At 52.2% G+C, this 16,482-nt stretch overlaps 1 protein-coding gene across 1 annotated transcript in view; it reads left to right on the top strand.

The window, feature by feature from the left end:
* Positions 1–16,482, top strand: part of ZSWIM5 (zinc finger SWIM-type containing 5) — a 97,290-nt gene that overhangs the window by 59,435 nt on the left and 21,373 nt on the right. The window contains exon 2 of the mRNA XM_084266230.1: positions 8,634–8,990. Coding sequence (XP_084122356.1) covers positions 8,634–8,990 — 357 coding nt within the window. The remainder of the gene's footprint in view (positions 1–8,633; positions 8,991–16,482) is intronic.

Below are 16,482 nucleotides of genomic sequence, written 5' to 3' on the forward strand. Positions count from 1 at the left end.
AAGCGATGTCATCTCAAAGATTTTTCTGCTGTGGGACAGAAGTTGCAGCACAGAGCCCTTCTCTGTGCCTGCAAGCACGGGTTTCACAAGGAAGTTAATTGACCTTTTCAGCAAATCTGTTGCTGAGGCCGTTACCACAAATGCTATTGAAACGCATCGTAAATATAACGGTCGTTTAACGACGTTGCCAATAACTTAGAAAATCAGACTAATATCCTCCCTTTTAAATAAAAAAAAAAATCAAGCTGCTATTAGTGGAAAAAATGTCTTTTTGGGGAAGAATTTGGAGCAGATTTTTGTGCTCGAATCTAGGCTGCCTCATTCCCTCAGAAAGCTGCTGAGGGCCAGGAAAATTATCACTGATAACTTCCCTCTAAATTGTAGAGCTGCTATTTTAAGGTCTGGTGTCTCAGAGAGGTGGTGTCCTGCTTCCCTCCATTGCTGCGCCGTGCCCTGGTTTGGTTCTGGTCCCTGTTAAGCTGGCTGCCAGTCCTGCCCCAGGGAAGGAAAACCAGTCAGGAGGCTGTCAGGCTTGGTTTGGCTTTTAATTTTCTACAGTGGAGGGTTGAGTTTGGGTTTTGGTTTTGGTGTGGAGACAGCCTGATCTGGAGCAGGCTTTAAGTTGCGGTATATGCATCAAATGCAATTTATCTTTGTGTATTTGGAGGCAAAATGTAAAGCTGCTCCCTGGCTTAAGGCTGAGACAGACCTGGAGAAGCTGTTGGTGGCAGGAGGGAGGCTGTGTGTTGGAAAGGCAGGTCAGCAAGGGGAGCAGATACAGAGAGGGAAAAGGATGTCCCTGGCTCTGGAGCAACTTCTTCCCCCTACCAGAGGACACCCAGGGATGAGCCCTTAAGCTAGGAGTGAGAGGTTAAGGGCTCTGGTATGAAAAGTGCTTTGACTTTGGGGGTGGGGATTATGTTTTTGTGGGGCTGAGAGTTATGCGAATTGCCACATGAAAAAAGACAATGAAGGGAAGGGTGCTGCTCTGCTTGCTTTCAACTGTGGGTGAAGATCAGTGATCCCATCAGAGTGACACTCGGATGGAGGGATAAGAGGCATTTTCTAATTAAAACCCTTTTATGTGCTAGAAGCCAGCTTCTCAGCTGTTGGAAATCTGGGTGGCTCCATTGAAGTCAGGAGATGACCCCAGCTCGGCTGCTTCACATGTGAGTTTTGGCATCTTCCATCCGTTTCCTTGAGGCAGCCAGGGTGGTGACAGCACGGCACTGGTTCTGCTCTGCGACAGCCTCCCCTGATGGAATGCACGAGCCCGGAAACTCCAGCAGCAGTGAATTTCCTCCCCATGGATATTGTCTTTCATGCTTGAAAACAGTCCCGCATCTGTTAGGAAAACACCTGAGCTGTAATAAGGAACCCTATTGCTCCTTGTTGAGGTACAGTGGCTCATGAATGCAGAGAGATGCTTTTGGGATGGTCACAGAGAGGGGTTGCTTTTTCTCCCTGGATGTAGAGGTGATGCATGTACTGCACGTCCTCATCTTTCTAATTTCTCATGGTTTGAAGAAAGCTCCTTATATTCCAGTTTACCCTAAGATATGCTGTAGCTGTCAAGAGCCAGAGACTTGACAGCATTTTGCCACCGGTTATTACGTGGGCAGCAACATTAGCAGAGATGTGAATCCTTCTTCTCCTCAAGCCCCTTTCTATTGCTTACCCTGCTGCAAGAACAGCACTTGGGTTGGTTTGTGTTAAAACTGAACTGCTAGCAGAGGAGTTCAGAGCCTCTGCAGGGCTACGCGTTAGCAGAGGAAATCAGGCTGAGCTTTAAAACTGGCTTTGGGTGGGGTTTTTTCCCCTCTCCTTGCAAACCATATGTTTTTGGAGTAAGGGTTGCACATCTGAGTAGATTAAAAACCCATTTGTTGGTGGAAGGAGGTGGAAGGTAATGTGGGGAGGGGTGGTCTTAGCTTTGGGGCTGGCAACAAAAAGCCGCTGAAAACTGGGTCCTCAGATTTGAATGGGTATCAAAGAGGACTCTGGGCTGGGGAGAAAATGGGGTGAGGGAGGCAGTTTTGGATATTTCTGGGGGATGTCACAGATCAGAACCAGTTGTCTGGAGCACAGGCTTGGCCCAGCCACCCTCTGAGCCGGGTAGGAGGAGGGACAAACCCTCCATTTCAGGCTCCTAGATAAACAAACACCAGAAATCTCGTAAGGGTAATAATGGAAATCACTGGGAAATTGAGTTAATACAAGGGCATCTGTGTAAGTGAATGCTCGGGACAGGGAAACGGCTTTGTCCTTTAACTCTACTAATGCTGGAGCAGATGGGAAGCGCGGTGTGCTTCACGCATTAGCTGGCTTGGATAAAGAGCAAGGCAGAGGCCGGTCCTTGTGGCTGATTAGAGGTTAACAGGGATAGAAACCAGCGGATTGACTCTTCATTTGCAGGAGGTGTTGTGGGATCAGAGCAGATGGCAGAGAGAGCGTCCCTCCAGCTTACTCAGCTGCTCAGAGGAGCTTACGGCTCCCTCCAGCACAAACAGCCCCACTTGCATCTCCTCTGTTTACAGCTGCAGCTCATGCGTCTTCCCTGGCCTACCCGCAGAGACAGGGTCTCTCCTGAACCTGAGGTAGTTGGTGTGTGAGGCTGTAGGTGCGTGTGGGGACACTTGCAGGTACAGCATGTCCTCTCCAACTCGGCTGTATCCCTTTGTTACGGCTCCTCCAGCATCAGCTCAGCTGTGGGCACAGCTCCTTACCAGAGGCTTTCACTGACTTCTCACTGGCTCTGTGAGGCAGGAGGTGCTTTTCCAGGGTTGGTAATGACTGGGAAAGGAGATGAGCTTGGTGGGGACTAGGGAGGAGGGCTGAGAGGGGAAAAAACGTCCAGCCAAGGAAGCGTAGCTGGGTTCCACTGGGGCAGCATCCTCCCAGCCAGCCATCGCCTGCATCCTCCATCCCCACCAAGGTCTCGCTCAACAGCAGCACCTTTGCCTCTGGTCACAGAAAGAAATTGCTTTGGGGAGGAGGGGAGGATGTAAACTCATACCAGCTCTGCTCATTGACTCTCTGGAAGCCTGGATTCCCTATTTTGCAAGGGAGAAATGGCAATTGATTCAGCCTTACCCTCTCTCTTTTTGTCTGCCAGTGCTCTGAAAAGGCACATTTTATCTGTGTGTGACAACACCTGCCTAGGGTGCCTCTCATTGAGCTGCACTGAATCAAAAGAGCAACAAGAAAAGTGGGTTTAATTGCACACATCTTCAGCGCAGTCTTTCTTGCACTGGCAGCACAAAAGGCCAGCCCTGCGCTGGTTGAATGGAGCCCGGGAGGGCTGGGGCGAGCTGTACTCTCCGTTACTATCGGAGGCAGATGATTCACTTTGCTGGAGCATTGTCATGTGCAAATGAGTTCATGAGCCCATCTCCTTTCCAACTGCAAGGTCAGGGACTGAGCAATTGTCAGCATCAGCCGGCTGGAGGAATTGATCTAGAAGCTAGAAAGCTTTGGGAGATTTTACTAACCTCCGCTTCCCACCGCGCGAGCACACCGACACCTTCCTCCCACGGGTGCTGTCTGTATTACAAATATTGACCGGTTTTAAGTTCATGTTTGGAAAGCTGCTGTTTCGAGGCATGGAAATGTGACCAAGAATGGCTTATAAATAACACTTGGTGCAGCAATTATTATTCATTGCTAGTTATGGCTTTCACACAGTGGAAAAACAAATGGTTTTTCCACTAGGAGCTGGAGCTGCAGTCCGTTTAATCACTGAAGAGCTTGGAATCGCTTTAGTTTAAAATACCTTTCCGCTGTGGTTTGGAAATGTAAAAAAATATATATATATTTGGGTCATGTTAACCTAGTGTGTGTGACTTGTGCTGAGAATTCTAGTTTACCCTCGTCTTCATCTGCTGAGCTCCATAAATATCTGTGTATCTGCTCCCTTTAGGGTTTGCAGAGCTCTCCTGGCTGCCTGAAGGCAGAGCTGCCCAAACACAGATCTGAAATGGGGTTAAGTCTGACTAGATAAGGTGGGTCCTGGGAGCTGAGCTCTGGGCACAAGAGCGGTGAGGAGCTGAGCCATGGTCCGCCAAAGCTACCCCTCTGTGGCTGGAATGTGGGGCAGTGCAGGCAGTGCCTTCAGAATGCTGCGTGGATGGACTTTCCATCACGTTGCTTCTGACAGAGCCTGCTCAAAATATCAGCACCGGTTACTAGGAGGTTGCTTGAGGGTTTGGCAGCCAGCTGTAGGGTGAGTTCTGTATGTACAGCATCAGCTGCATCCTGTGAGAGGTGCTTGCTCAGGGGACTGGATGTGGTTGCACACACTTCCCTCAGCAGGGCTCTTCCTTGCCCCATTTTGAGGTTCCCCCAAAGATTCAGAAAAGCCTGCAGAGGTGGCAGAGGAGCCACAGTGACACGAAGAAACGCTCCGTGTTACCCATGCGTTACTGGTCCCAATCCTCTTGTGCAGCAGTGCCACTCAGACGGTCTCTGCTGGTCCAGGGTTAGGTCCTAGAATGACTGCTCAGGCATGAAGGCTGTCCCCCTGGCAGGGCTGCCCAAACCCTCCGTGAAAGGCAAGCGAGTGCCACCCCTGGGGAGAGTGAGCTAATTTTTCCAAATGGCACAACTTTGCGAATGACAACTGTGACTTCTGCCTGGGCTGCGGTGTGAAATCTGGGGGATGGCTGTGAGCAGCAACTGCCAGAGGGAGCAGAGCTGAGCTCTCGAGTTCCCCGGGTAGTGTTGTAGCTGTGAGGTCCTTCTCTACCTCCTCTTCCTCCTCCTCATGGGTGTTGGAAGGATCTAGATGGCACAGTTAGGAGAAGACAAGGAGCTGCTCATGGCTTTTTCTTGTTTCTGGGGTTTAAATTTCCTCCTGTGGTCTGTCCCTCTCCAAACTGCGGATATTTTGATGTTACCAGCAAGAGCATTGGCTTTGCCCTCAGTGGTTTGCTGGGGTATCCGGGAGTGGGGGTCTTCTGGTGGTGGGTTGGAGCAGCAGGACAGGGTAGTAATGTTTGCTGACAGGTGGCTTGTGGACACCTGGATTAAAAATGCCCAGCTGAGAGAGTCTAGCTATTCCTACAGAACTGTAAAGGATTGCAAAGCTCCTTTTGGTTGGGTAGATTTAGAGATCAAAGAATTCTCCATCATTGAGGCCTTGACAGTCTTGCCTTAATAACAGTCTCCTGTGTTGGTGCTCCTGCTGGGGGCATGATCCTTCATAGCCATTTCAGAGCCTGGGGATCCATGCTCCTCTCAGCTTGTGGAATTATCAGCTCCAAAGAGGAAAGTGTTGCCCACCTGATGTGTTTGGAAGTGCTACCAGTGTGGAGCTCACAGACTCTCAAAAGACATTTCTAGGGTCCGTTTTAATTTGCGTCAGAGGCACAATATCCCGCTGCACTAAGGCAAGGCGCTTGCTTGAGTGGTTTGTCCCCATTTGATGGGTAATGGGATTAGGAAGAAGCAGTACTCATCGTGCCCCGTGTGCCTGTGAACATTCGTGGCACCTTTCTGTGCTCTTTCTGGGGCAGGTATGAACACTTGGCTCTTTTTGCAACCTGGATCACAGAGACATCCACTGGGAAGCATCGCTGGTAAAAGTAGGGAACACTGTTCTGGGGCAGGGAGGAGGTGACGTCATTCTTGGGGCAAAGCTGGGCTCCAATGGGGTGTCATGAGTCTGCAGTTACAAAGCTGGTATTTAATTATTTCTCTTCCGTGGTTTTCAAGCTCTGGCACTGTCACTTTGCTGGCAGCAAATCAAACACCGAGTTAGTTTATGTTAAGGAACAGGAGATGAAGTCCTAGATAAGCACTTGGCTGTAGGAATGTCTTGAATTGAAATGTGCAGGAGGGACAGGGAGGGAAGGATTTGGTTTTGCTCTCAGCACTATCTAGACCCTGTGTCTGTGGCCAGGGCTGTGTTTCTCTCTGCTGGAGTGCTGGTACCGCCTGCGCTGTGTGCTTCTTGGGACGTGAGGTGAATGCCGAGGAGAGCGCGTTGACAGCTGCCCTACTCCATCCAGGGTGACCTGTAGCCTCTCAGTGACTGTAGCATCAGGTTTTTGTGCGATGTGCTTCAGCGGATGACGGAGTAACTACACCCACCATTTAACCACCGTTCTTCTCTGGGGCAGTGATACCCATCGCTGCAGGGCTGGTGAAGCCGTGTCCCACCCGTGGGTGCTGGGCTGCAGACCTGGCTGCAGTGCAGGGTGCAGCGTGGTAGCCACAGCCTGGCCTCCCGTTGATGTAAATATTCCCAAATTATGCCGCTGTTCCTGCCAGCTCCTCTCTCCCCCTCTCACCATGTTTAATTTCTGACTAAGCTTTTGAGAAATGTTTTGTACAGAGCTCCCAGTTGATCTTAAATAGCCCTGCTGCCACCGTGGCCAGAGCCTAAACTTACACTTGACTCGAGGCTCCTGTGCCAGATGAACTTGGCAGCTGCTGACGTGCCAAACGGTCGTGTTTGCTGGGCAGACGCCGTCTGCGAGGACCGGGTCTCACAGTGGATGGGGAACGTGGCTTTTGGGATGCCTGAGCACAGCCTGGGAAGTATCTGGGCAAATGTCCTCTCTCAAGTTCCTGGGTTTGGTCCATAGCTGATGTATTTTTCAGAAGTACACCCATCCAAAACAGGCCGCTTAGTTAAATGGGTTGTTCCAGCCTTACACCAGTTAGCCCCAGGTGGGGTCTGGCCCATGCTCCCACTAAAGTGGGCATTTGGAGGCAATGTTTATGGCTAGCAGTTTGTCTTAGAGGGTTTTATGTGTGTGTGCGTATCTGCTTACGGGTGTACGTACGTGTACATACATACATTCTCGCTCGGGAATGTCGTTTCCAGTCCTCTTAACTTGTTCAAAAAGTAAACTAGGGAGAAACTGGCAACAAGTCCTAGTTGCCTGCCAAGCATCGCAGAGCAGAGAAGTGGTAAAACATAAACACTTTGGAGTTTATCCTCAGGATTCATATAGTTTGGCTGGCGGGGCATAGTGGGGCTGGTCAACCCCTGGCCATGCTGCTCCCACAGCACCGAGCCCGGCACCTCTGCAGCCACGGTCCTGCTCCCGGCAGTGTGTGAGGGAGGAGGCAGTGCAGGGGTGTCAGTCTCTCCCCGCCTGCTCTGCCGGCCATGTGGGGTGGGTTTCGGGCGAAGGCAGCAGAACAGGTCTGCTTTCCCCCTCCCCTGCAGTAAAGTGAAAGCAGACCTTCTTGACGCTTAATCAGATTTGAATGTGGTTTTTGGCGTGGCTTTAAAGAGACTGGCAGTGAATAGCTGGTTTTGATGCCATTTATTAAAAACCTTTGGTAGAATTTGTCTCGGAAAGCCTTTGTGAGAGCTGGCAAACGCACAAGGGTTTGATGCAGTTAATGTATTTTAATCTTCACCCCCCCCCCCCCCCACCCCTTCTCCTTTTCTGTCACTAATTGTAGGGCACTCAGCTGTCTGCCGCCTTCTCCGGGGGGACGGCAGGCTCCGCAGAGACCTCACTACAAACACGGGCTTAATAAGGTTGTGGTAGCATGGAGGAAAGTGAGCATCCTCTTCAGGGGAGGGAGGGCTGGGGTGGGCAGCATGAGGTGCCAGGTCCTGGGTACAATACAGGGGGCAGTGGGTGGTCCTGGGCATGTTAACTCACCTCCTGGTGTGGCCTGTTTCTCCTTGAAGCAATGAGGCAGATGGGTGGGGGAAGCAACAATGTCCCTTTTCAAGGTGACTGGGGAGGTGCAGCGTGGTGGTGGAGCTCCCTGGCAGCCAGCTCATGGGAAGGGCTCCCTGAGTTTTTGGATGGAGGTTGATAGGCACCCAGACTTTATCCCTCATTTTCTTCGTCCATCCATATTCCTTGGCCCCAGAGGACTTTCCAAGCCAATTACATGCTCCTCACCCACGTTTGGGAATTTTGGGGGATTTTTTTAATAGTTTGTGCCCGAAGGCACCGCACCCCATGCAGCACGGTGGGGCTGTCAGGAACACTGTGATGTTTGTGTGAGCTATTTGGGCTGTCCCTGCACCCCAACACACAGACCACACCGATGAACAGCTGGCTCCCTGGCAGCACGTTTTGGGGAAAGCTCAAGGAACAGCTTCTCCCCAGCCCACATTTCAGGCTGTGTGTTGCTTCTGCTCCTTGTTCCCTCTGTGTGGAAAAGCTCAGAGCTGTGGTCGTGCCCTTGAGCACTCTGTGTCTGGTTGAGTGACTGAGGTTGGAGTTGCATTATGTTTAATTTGTGGGGGGGAGTTTGTCTGCCTCACCAAAGAAAAGAAAACCTGGCCTTTTTTCTACTATCCCTCGCTCACGTGAGTTGCAAATTTGGAGGCGCAGATGAAGATGACTCCCAGGAGAGAAACAGTCTGAGAGACTCTTAAACAAATGGGAAATGAGCTGCTTTGCTCATCCCCTGAGGGTTTGGCTATTAAATAAACTCGCCGATGAGTCTGGCTGCGCGTGTGTGGGTGCAGAAGCGTGTTCACGCACGGGCTGGGTGTTGCCAGGTGTAAGCCGCTGGGTCAGTGTGTCTTGGGTGCTATATTGCTTGATACAGTGGTGCACAAATGGTCTTGGCTGGCCCTGGCCACGTTCCAGAGTTTGCATGGTCAGAGGGAAGCTAACATGGCCTTTCCTCCTTCTCCTTTCCTTCTCCAGGGTTCCACCTCAGCGGGACAGTAACAGAGCCAGCAACTGCGACAGAACCAGAGGTGACCTACAAGGTGGCCATCAGCTTCGACCGCTGCAAAATCACCTCAGTGACATGTGGCTGCGGGAACAAGGACATTTTTTACTGCGCCCATGTTGTGGCGCTTTCACTGTACAGGATCCGCAAGCCGGACCAGGTCAAACTCCGTCTTCCCATCTCAGAGACCCTTTTCCAGATGAACAGGGACCAGCTCCAGAAGTTTGTTCAGTATTTGATCACAGCACACCACACCGAGGTGCTGCCCACCGCCCAGAAGTTGGCTGATGAGATCCTGTCGTCCAACTCTGAGATCAACCAAGTGCACGGTAATTCCTTCCTCCTCTGTGGGTGGCTGGGCACTGATTCACTCTGTCTGGGGTTGGGCTGGTGGTTTCGCGCTGAAGGTTGTCACCTTTGTTGCCATGTTTGTCTGTTGCTGAACTGAGGGAGGTGGCAATGTCAAAGTGATGTTAATACAAGGGTATTGGTACCACACTGATGCTGGCCATGCGTCCCCATTCTGCCCTCTGTTCTTCTTTACGTGTTTATCGGTCAAACACTGGCATCAGATGGGCAAGAAAAGGCAGAGCAGACAGGCTGGCGGTGCACAAGGCACAGCTTGGAGTAGGATGGAGAAACCAGAAGTGGGGGAAGGGAGCACATATAGTCCCCAGCACAGGAGAGGACATGGTGGTGGGACCCTGCAGGGCGGGAGATGCAGTGGGGATGCGGCTCCTACAGTGCTCTGGGATGCAGCGTCAGCCCAGCCCTGCACGTTGCCAAGTCAGATGCAGCTGAGCCGGCGGGAGATAAGGCTTTAATCTCCATGGGCGTTAATTTACCCGTAATAAATGAGTGCTGCTGTCCTGACCTACTGCACAAAGGCAGCGGAGATGTGTCCTGGGGCTTTGAATTTGGAAGATGCTTTTGACTTCCTCCCCTGAAAAGCACAGGCTGGGCACAGTGTCCATCCCAGCCCCACTACAGTTGCCCGTTGGCTCAGGAGGTGGTCCAGGTTCCCTGGGGAGTTGCCCTGAGGTTCCCTTCATCAGCCCAGTGTGGGCGCTCCTGCTGTGTCTTTCCAAGGAGCCCGGGACTTGAGGTTGCCCTGGGTCTGCAACAATGAGCCGCTCCCCACTGCGCCTGTCCCACCAGCTGTAGCGTGGAGATAATAAACACTTATCTGCCACGGAAGGGCGTTGCAGGGATTAACACATGCCTGTTAAGTGCTCCAAAGATGAAAAGCCCCATATGCAGCCTAAAATAGGATCTGAACTGGTTGAATCCACATGTAGAGGTGAGGCCGGGGGTCCACCTCCACGGTAAGGGTGATGGCAGTTCTGATCTTAGATTTTCCCCTCCCTCTGTCTGGTTGTTCCTGCTCCTACTTTGGGGGAAGCTTTTGTATTCTTCACTGAGCCACATCTGCTGCAAGTGTGGTTGTGCTCTAAATTACTGGCTTCTGGGGGGGGTTCCTCCTTTTTTGGCATTAAAAAAGAATGTGGAGCTGTGGTACTGCAAGAATCTGTTGAGGTCCGTTCCCTCCCTGAGCTGATCCACTGAAGCTGAGGTTGGGCAAGATCCCTTCTTGGCCATTGTTTGAGGCTGCTTTCTCCTAAGCAGATTGAAGAAAAGCTTTTAAGGCTCTGAATATTTATTGCTTTAGAGTCAGCAAAAGGCTGGTGATTGAGAGTCTTACAAAGATACAGATGTTGGCTCTGGTTCAATATCTGCCTCTTGTTTTTACAAGTGGTTTTAGAAAACAAAGCAAAAATTCTCCGTCCCTCCAGACTCGTGCAAATTCACACAGCCCAGCGTGCGATTTTGCACCAGCAGAGATGTGTTGACTTACCCAGCAGAAGGTGGCACCTGTCCGACACCCTCATGGCTGCATAGCCAGGGTCACAAGTGAGTAAACGCCTTTGCAGGCTGGAGAACAGCTTCATCTCATCCTGGGGGATCAGCCTTAGGATGATGAGATGATCTAAGATGAACTTAAGATGATTTAAAATGCATAGTTGTTGCACCCTGTGAAAAGAAAGGCTCAAAAACCCAACCCTCACATTCGAGTTCAGAGTGATGTTGTCCAGAGCATCAGCTCTCAACCCTGGGCAGTGTGGCAGGCTTCACCCCCCTCATCCAGCCAGTGAAGCACAACCAAAGTGCAACTACATCACAGAGCGACTTGAGCAACGAGCCCAGGGTGAGGAAGAGCTGCAACCGTGTGGATCTGCTGATGAGGGGGCAATTTGGGGGGCTCCAGTTGAAGTGGATCCAAATTTTTTCCCCCATCTTTCCCTTCCTAGCTGCTGATCCTGAGATTTGAAATCCTTCAAGGTATGCTTCACATAGAGGGTTTTTTGGGGTTTTGTTTCAGATCTTTGGGGGTCACACCTTGGTTCACTTTGGGGTTGAGGCCAAGGTGGCTTTTGGCAGGGCAGCCTCCGCAGCCCAAACAGTAACCCAATGTGTGCATTGGACACCTGATGTTGTTATCACTTGGACCAAGAACAGCCTCCCCCAGAAATCTTTTCTTCCCCCTCCCCTGCTCCCCAAATTTCTTCTGAGCTCTGTTGAGCTTCGGATCAGCATCAGATCTTCCCCACCTGCCTCTGGGCACCCAAAGTGCTGTTCCTTTCATGTAGATGGTGAGCACAGAGGATTGTGAGGCTGATTCTGCACCTCAGGAGCACTCCAGGCTGGATGGGGAATGTCCCTTGTGCAAGGGGATTGTCTGGCTTTGTAAAATAAGGCTTTCAGGGCTGCTCCTCCTCCCCCCGCAGAGCCTGAATGGCGAAGAAAATTACAGGCCATTGTTTGGCGCGCTCGTCTAGGGGCGTCAGAGCTTTGTTCCTTGCAGGAGGCTGCAGCCGCGGCTGTGCACCGCATGCCGATCTTCCCGGCCGCCTTCCTAGAAGGAAATGCAAACTATCCAGTAATGACGGAGCCTCGGATGGCAGCCAAGGCGCTTGCGTGTTCTCGAAGGATTCAATCCGAGCTGAGAGCCTAGGTGTGCCTGCCGCTCTGCTCCCTACTTGACCTCTGCCTGCTTAAGTGGGTCACGTTTCTGCTCTCGTAGCTGGCTGCAAAGGGCAGCGTGCTTACAGCGCGCGCGCCTCATGCGTCTGACACTTCCACACTCGGCGTCTGAAGTGGCAGCTGGAGTGAGGAGACAGGGGTGGGTTGCAGTGATGTGTCCCTTCCCTGAGCGTGTTCCTGCCCGGGGACAAAGTCAGCGGTGTGACCATCCGGCACGGAGCAAGGCTGGGAGGTTGTCGTTGTGCCAGCAAAGGATGACTCGCAGCTGCTTGGCCTTTCCTGGTGGGGTGGCTGCTGGGGGCAGCCAGGACCTGCAGCTGGAGAGCTGGGATCCAACAGCCAGGCCTCTGACAGAATGAGGAGCATCTGGTGGCATCCACCCTAGCACCCCCACTCCATCCCCTTTTCTGAGAGCATCACTGCAGGGCTTGTGTTGGTTTGCTGTGGGGCCAGCATAGATTGGGGGAAATGCAAGCTGAGAAGGTGGCTGAGGGCCCCCAGCTGTGGTGGGATGTGCTGGGGATAGTGCAGATACGGGGAGATGATGGTCATTAATATCTTTAATTAGAAGGTTAAAGACAGGAGAGGCAGCTCTGAAGACTCACAGTGCCTGTAGTCCCAGAAGATGTGTGGCTTTGAGGTATCATCGGAAGGTCTGTCCCTCCCTTGAGTAAGGAGCAGGAGGTTTTGGCCAGCCTGGTGTTTGCAGCTCAGTAACTCGCCCTGCTCGAGCGGTGCGTGGGCACCGCAGGGAGAGCTGCTGCACTCAGCCCAGGGGACGTGGTCAGGGCGGTCTGTCTGCCCTGTGGAAATGCCATTGCATGACACAGTGTCTGTGGCGCTCAGCTGATGCCACTGAAAGGCTTGGATGCTCTTCTCAACTCTGCCAGAAGTGGGAAAAGCCACAAAACCTCCACTGTCTCACAGTGCAGGGGCAGCTCCCTCTGAGAACAAGCCAGCAGCATGAATCACCAAGGGGCCTCTGTGGTCCTGCAGCGTCTCAGGAGCTTCCTTGGAGGAGAGGATCTTCAGAAAACTCTTAGTGGGAACAGTCCCTTAGGCTTTGGCAAGGGAGCAGATCTGCTTAGGCAAAACGTCATAGGAAGCCCCCTGCTTTTATCCCACATGTATTTTCAACTACCCTGAGCCATTCTTGACCACCTTGAACCCTCCCTTGGACTCCTGGTCTGATGCTGTCCTCTGCTTGCTGTGCACAAGGAGCAAGATGGGCTAACAAGTTGGCTGCCAGGTCCTCTACGAGGGAAGTACCTGCCCACTTGTCCTGTCATGCTGAGCCAGGGTTAATGGTTGAGGAGTGCTCAGGCAGTGTTTAACTTTGAGGCCATCCCACAACAGCATCTGGAGGGCAGCACTGGCAAATCTATTTTAAATTCTGCCTTCCTGCTGGGAAGGAGGAGAAGGTGAGGTCTCCAGGGGATTTGTCTTCCCGGTTGCTGAGCTGATGTGAATTTAAGGGAAAATAACAGACCTGAGTGCTGGAGAGAAAAATCTCTGCCTGTGGCTGTTCCCCCTTGTCTTGCAGAGTCACTGGGGTCACTGAATGACCACAGAGCACACGTGTAGTGCTTGAAGAGTGGCTTCTATAGAAAGCTGAACCCAGTGCTGGTACCAGTTGAACCAGAGAGCTCCTGGCTACCATGATGGGGATCAGTCCGGCTTCGCTTGCTGCATTGCTGTTAGATTGGTGCGAAGCTTCTGGCTGTCCTGGAGGCTCCATCCAACCTGCCTCCCCTTGAAAACAAACCAGGACCTTTGGCGGAGCTCGACTCCTCGCTTCACTGCTATTTTTAATGCCCTGTTAGAGTTCATTTCCTTTCTGGTGCCTGGTTATTTTCTCTCTGAGGTTTTCTGCTGTTTGTTTATTTGTCCGTGTCCTCCCCACCCCCTGCCCCAAGCTGTTCCTTCACGTCTGTTTTCTCTCTGGACGCCAGAGAGGCACCCAGAGGCGTTCAGCAATGCTACCACATGCAGTCATGAGATGGCCCTTGTGAACCACTACCGCAACAGCCAGCCCTGCTCCAGGCAGCTGTGGCTCAGCCGGATGGCAGAGCCCTCCCCGGTACCGCCAACCCTGTGGACAACGTAGCCAGACCCCAAGCTGCCAGCGGGTACCGGGCACAGTTGGCCAAGACAGCCATGAGGGAGATGCAGGGGTGGCCACCTGCATCCCTGGGTTGCTTTTACCATCAGTGTATCACCTCCAGGCACTGATTAAACATAATAATTTATCCCTTTTGCTTTGTTTTGCCACTCTTGCTCTCAGTGAGACACTTGGGAAGCGCTTCCCGCATCTCCTGGCTGATGTGTTTCCCATTCTTGGGTTCATAAGATTGGGTCTGGGATGTGCTGATGCCTCGGCATGAGCCATGAGTGCCCCACCACCTCCTGCAGCCCTGGAAGCCTGCTGCTTTCCAGTTCAGGAGCCGTCTTACGTTTTCTTCATGTCAGGCAGCTAATTTCTGAGCAAGGCATTGACTTTTCCATGTCTGGCTTCACTCTGGTTTCTAGTTTGTAGCTTTTTCCAGTCCTTCTCAGTCTTTGGAGCCTGCTGGAAAAGTCTCTTTTGGGTGTCAAACAGTTAAACCCTGAGCCCACAGCGAGGGCGGGGGTCCTGCTTCTCCTTTGATGGGTGGTGTTTTTATCTGTGTTTCTCCAGCCAGTGTAAACGGGCTGGTGAAACACTCTTTCCACTCAAGATGTGTGATGGTGTTTCCTTAAATCTGAATCCCGCAGGACCCAAGATCCAGCACATCTGAAACAGGGCTCTTTGGAGCAGGAATGCTGCTATATGAGAAACGTGTTACGCAGGCTCTGGGCTGTTTTACATGCCGTTCCCTGCTCCTTTGGAGCGGAGACATGGAATCACTCATCGGCTGCGTCACGGCATGCCGCTGCCGAAGCCCCCACGGTGTGTGAACGTTGGCAAAGGGAAGTGGACAAATCCTGCCATTAATATTTAAACCCGGCACAAATCCCGTTGTTTGCTCTTAAATGTTTATCCAGCTCCCCGGCGTAATTGGGCAGCCCATTATCTGCTGGGCTGCGTGGCACGTAGGGGAATCTGCTATTACAACCCTCCCTTTGAATCTTTTATAGGAGAGCGAAATACATTTACAAGCAAATTTGGGTTTTATTTGGAGGCGCGGGGGCGCGTTACTAATTTGGCTGCGGCCCGAACCCCAACGTGTGAAGTGCTCAATGTGTTGCGTGGGAGGAGGAGGTTTTATTTAGCTGCACCGCTTCTTTCCTCGCTTGCTTGGGCTTTCCACTGCTAACGTGTGAGCAGCGAGCGCTGAGGCTAGCCCTGGGAACCCCAGAAAAAATGCAGCCACCTTTCACATCTTGCTGACCCCTCTCCACCTTTACCAGTCGCTGCGGCCCCGGGGTGAGGGACCAAGGATGAGCTGAGCTTAGGTGGGATGAGTGGCCCCAGGTGTCCGTGCTCTCCTGGTCTCTAGAAGTGCAGCCAGGTGACCCTATATAGGCTGAGCAGACCCAGCGGGGCCAGATAGCTGCGGGAGGGCGGGATGGTGGGGAGGAGGATATTAAGAGTGCAAGCGTCTGGGATACCTCGGCGATAGGGCTGGATAAGCGGTGGTGGTAGACAGATTAGTCATCGGTTCCTGATAGGGGATAATCACTGGCTTGTCTGCTCTTTATCTGCGAGATAAGGACAGGGTTGGGGGAGGGAAGGAAAAGGCACCGAAAAACTCAGCCAGCCAGAATATACTACCTGTCCCTGGCAGTGTGGTCCCTCGTGGCTTACGGCAGAGCTTGGCCACCCATGACAGGGGAGCAGGATCAGGGATTTAGGCAAAAGCCCTCATGCTCACCCAGGGGCTGTGAATACCTTCCTGCTGCATCAGATCCCGTCCCAATTATGCGGTTTTGTCAACTATAAATGACAGCATCCTCCTCCTCTCCCTTCAGCACAGCGCAGGCTGTGCCTAGAGCTTGTTGGAACTGCTCTTGGGCAGCAACTGTTAGCGGAAATTAAAGGAATTTTGTAAAGGACATTAAATACAAATAGCTGTATCTTATCGGGTCAGGACCGTTCCCAGCCTTTGCCAGAAGGGCAAAGCCCTTGGGTTGATGTCCTCTCACTTGCAAGCTGAAGAGAGGAGACAGTCACTGTGCTGAGCAGGCATCCTGGAGCTTGATTTTTGTGAATTACATCTGAGCTCCTGGTTCAGCAGTGTGTGGGGCTGGGGTGAGCACAGCATCCCGAGCTGTCTGCATATGAAAGCAATGTCTGCTTCCCAACCAGATTCTGGCCAAGTGGGGAAAGCACCATTAAGATTTAATTGGGAGCATGTTGGCTTACAGCATCCCTTGGCTGTGCAGGCAGCACCTTGCTCTTCCCATGCTGACCCCCATCCTCGCTACAGGGGGAGACAAGATGGGAGAAGCAGGAGTGGAGCAGGGCATTGTCCAGCTTCACCAGTCCCTCTTTGGCACTGGTTTTTCCCTGATGAGTTTCTGCAGAGCCTGACTTACAAGCGAGGAGCTGAAAAGCTGAGGTTCCGTGCTCCGACTGCTCACTGGAGCCGTGCTGCTGCCTGCCCCCGGAGCCTGGGAAGCCAGGGCATTGCTGGGGAGTACAGCAGCGTTCAGGGGTTGGAAATGGGACTTGAAAGGGGCAAGGCAAGGGGAGGTGGATCTAAGCTGTTGCTTGAATCCACTGGTGTGTGGGGCTTTTTTGTGTTCCCTGGAAGATGTGGTACAGCCTGTGAACACAGGTAGGAACCTGCCATCAGC

Source organism: Gallinula chloropus (assembly GCF_964237585.1).
Source record: "Gallinula chloropus genome assembly, chromosome: 6".
NCBI lineage: Eukaryota > Metazoa > Chordata > Aves > Gruiformes > Rallidae > Gallinula > Gallinula chloropus.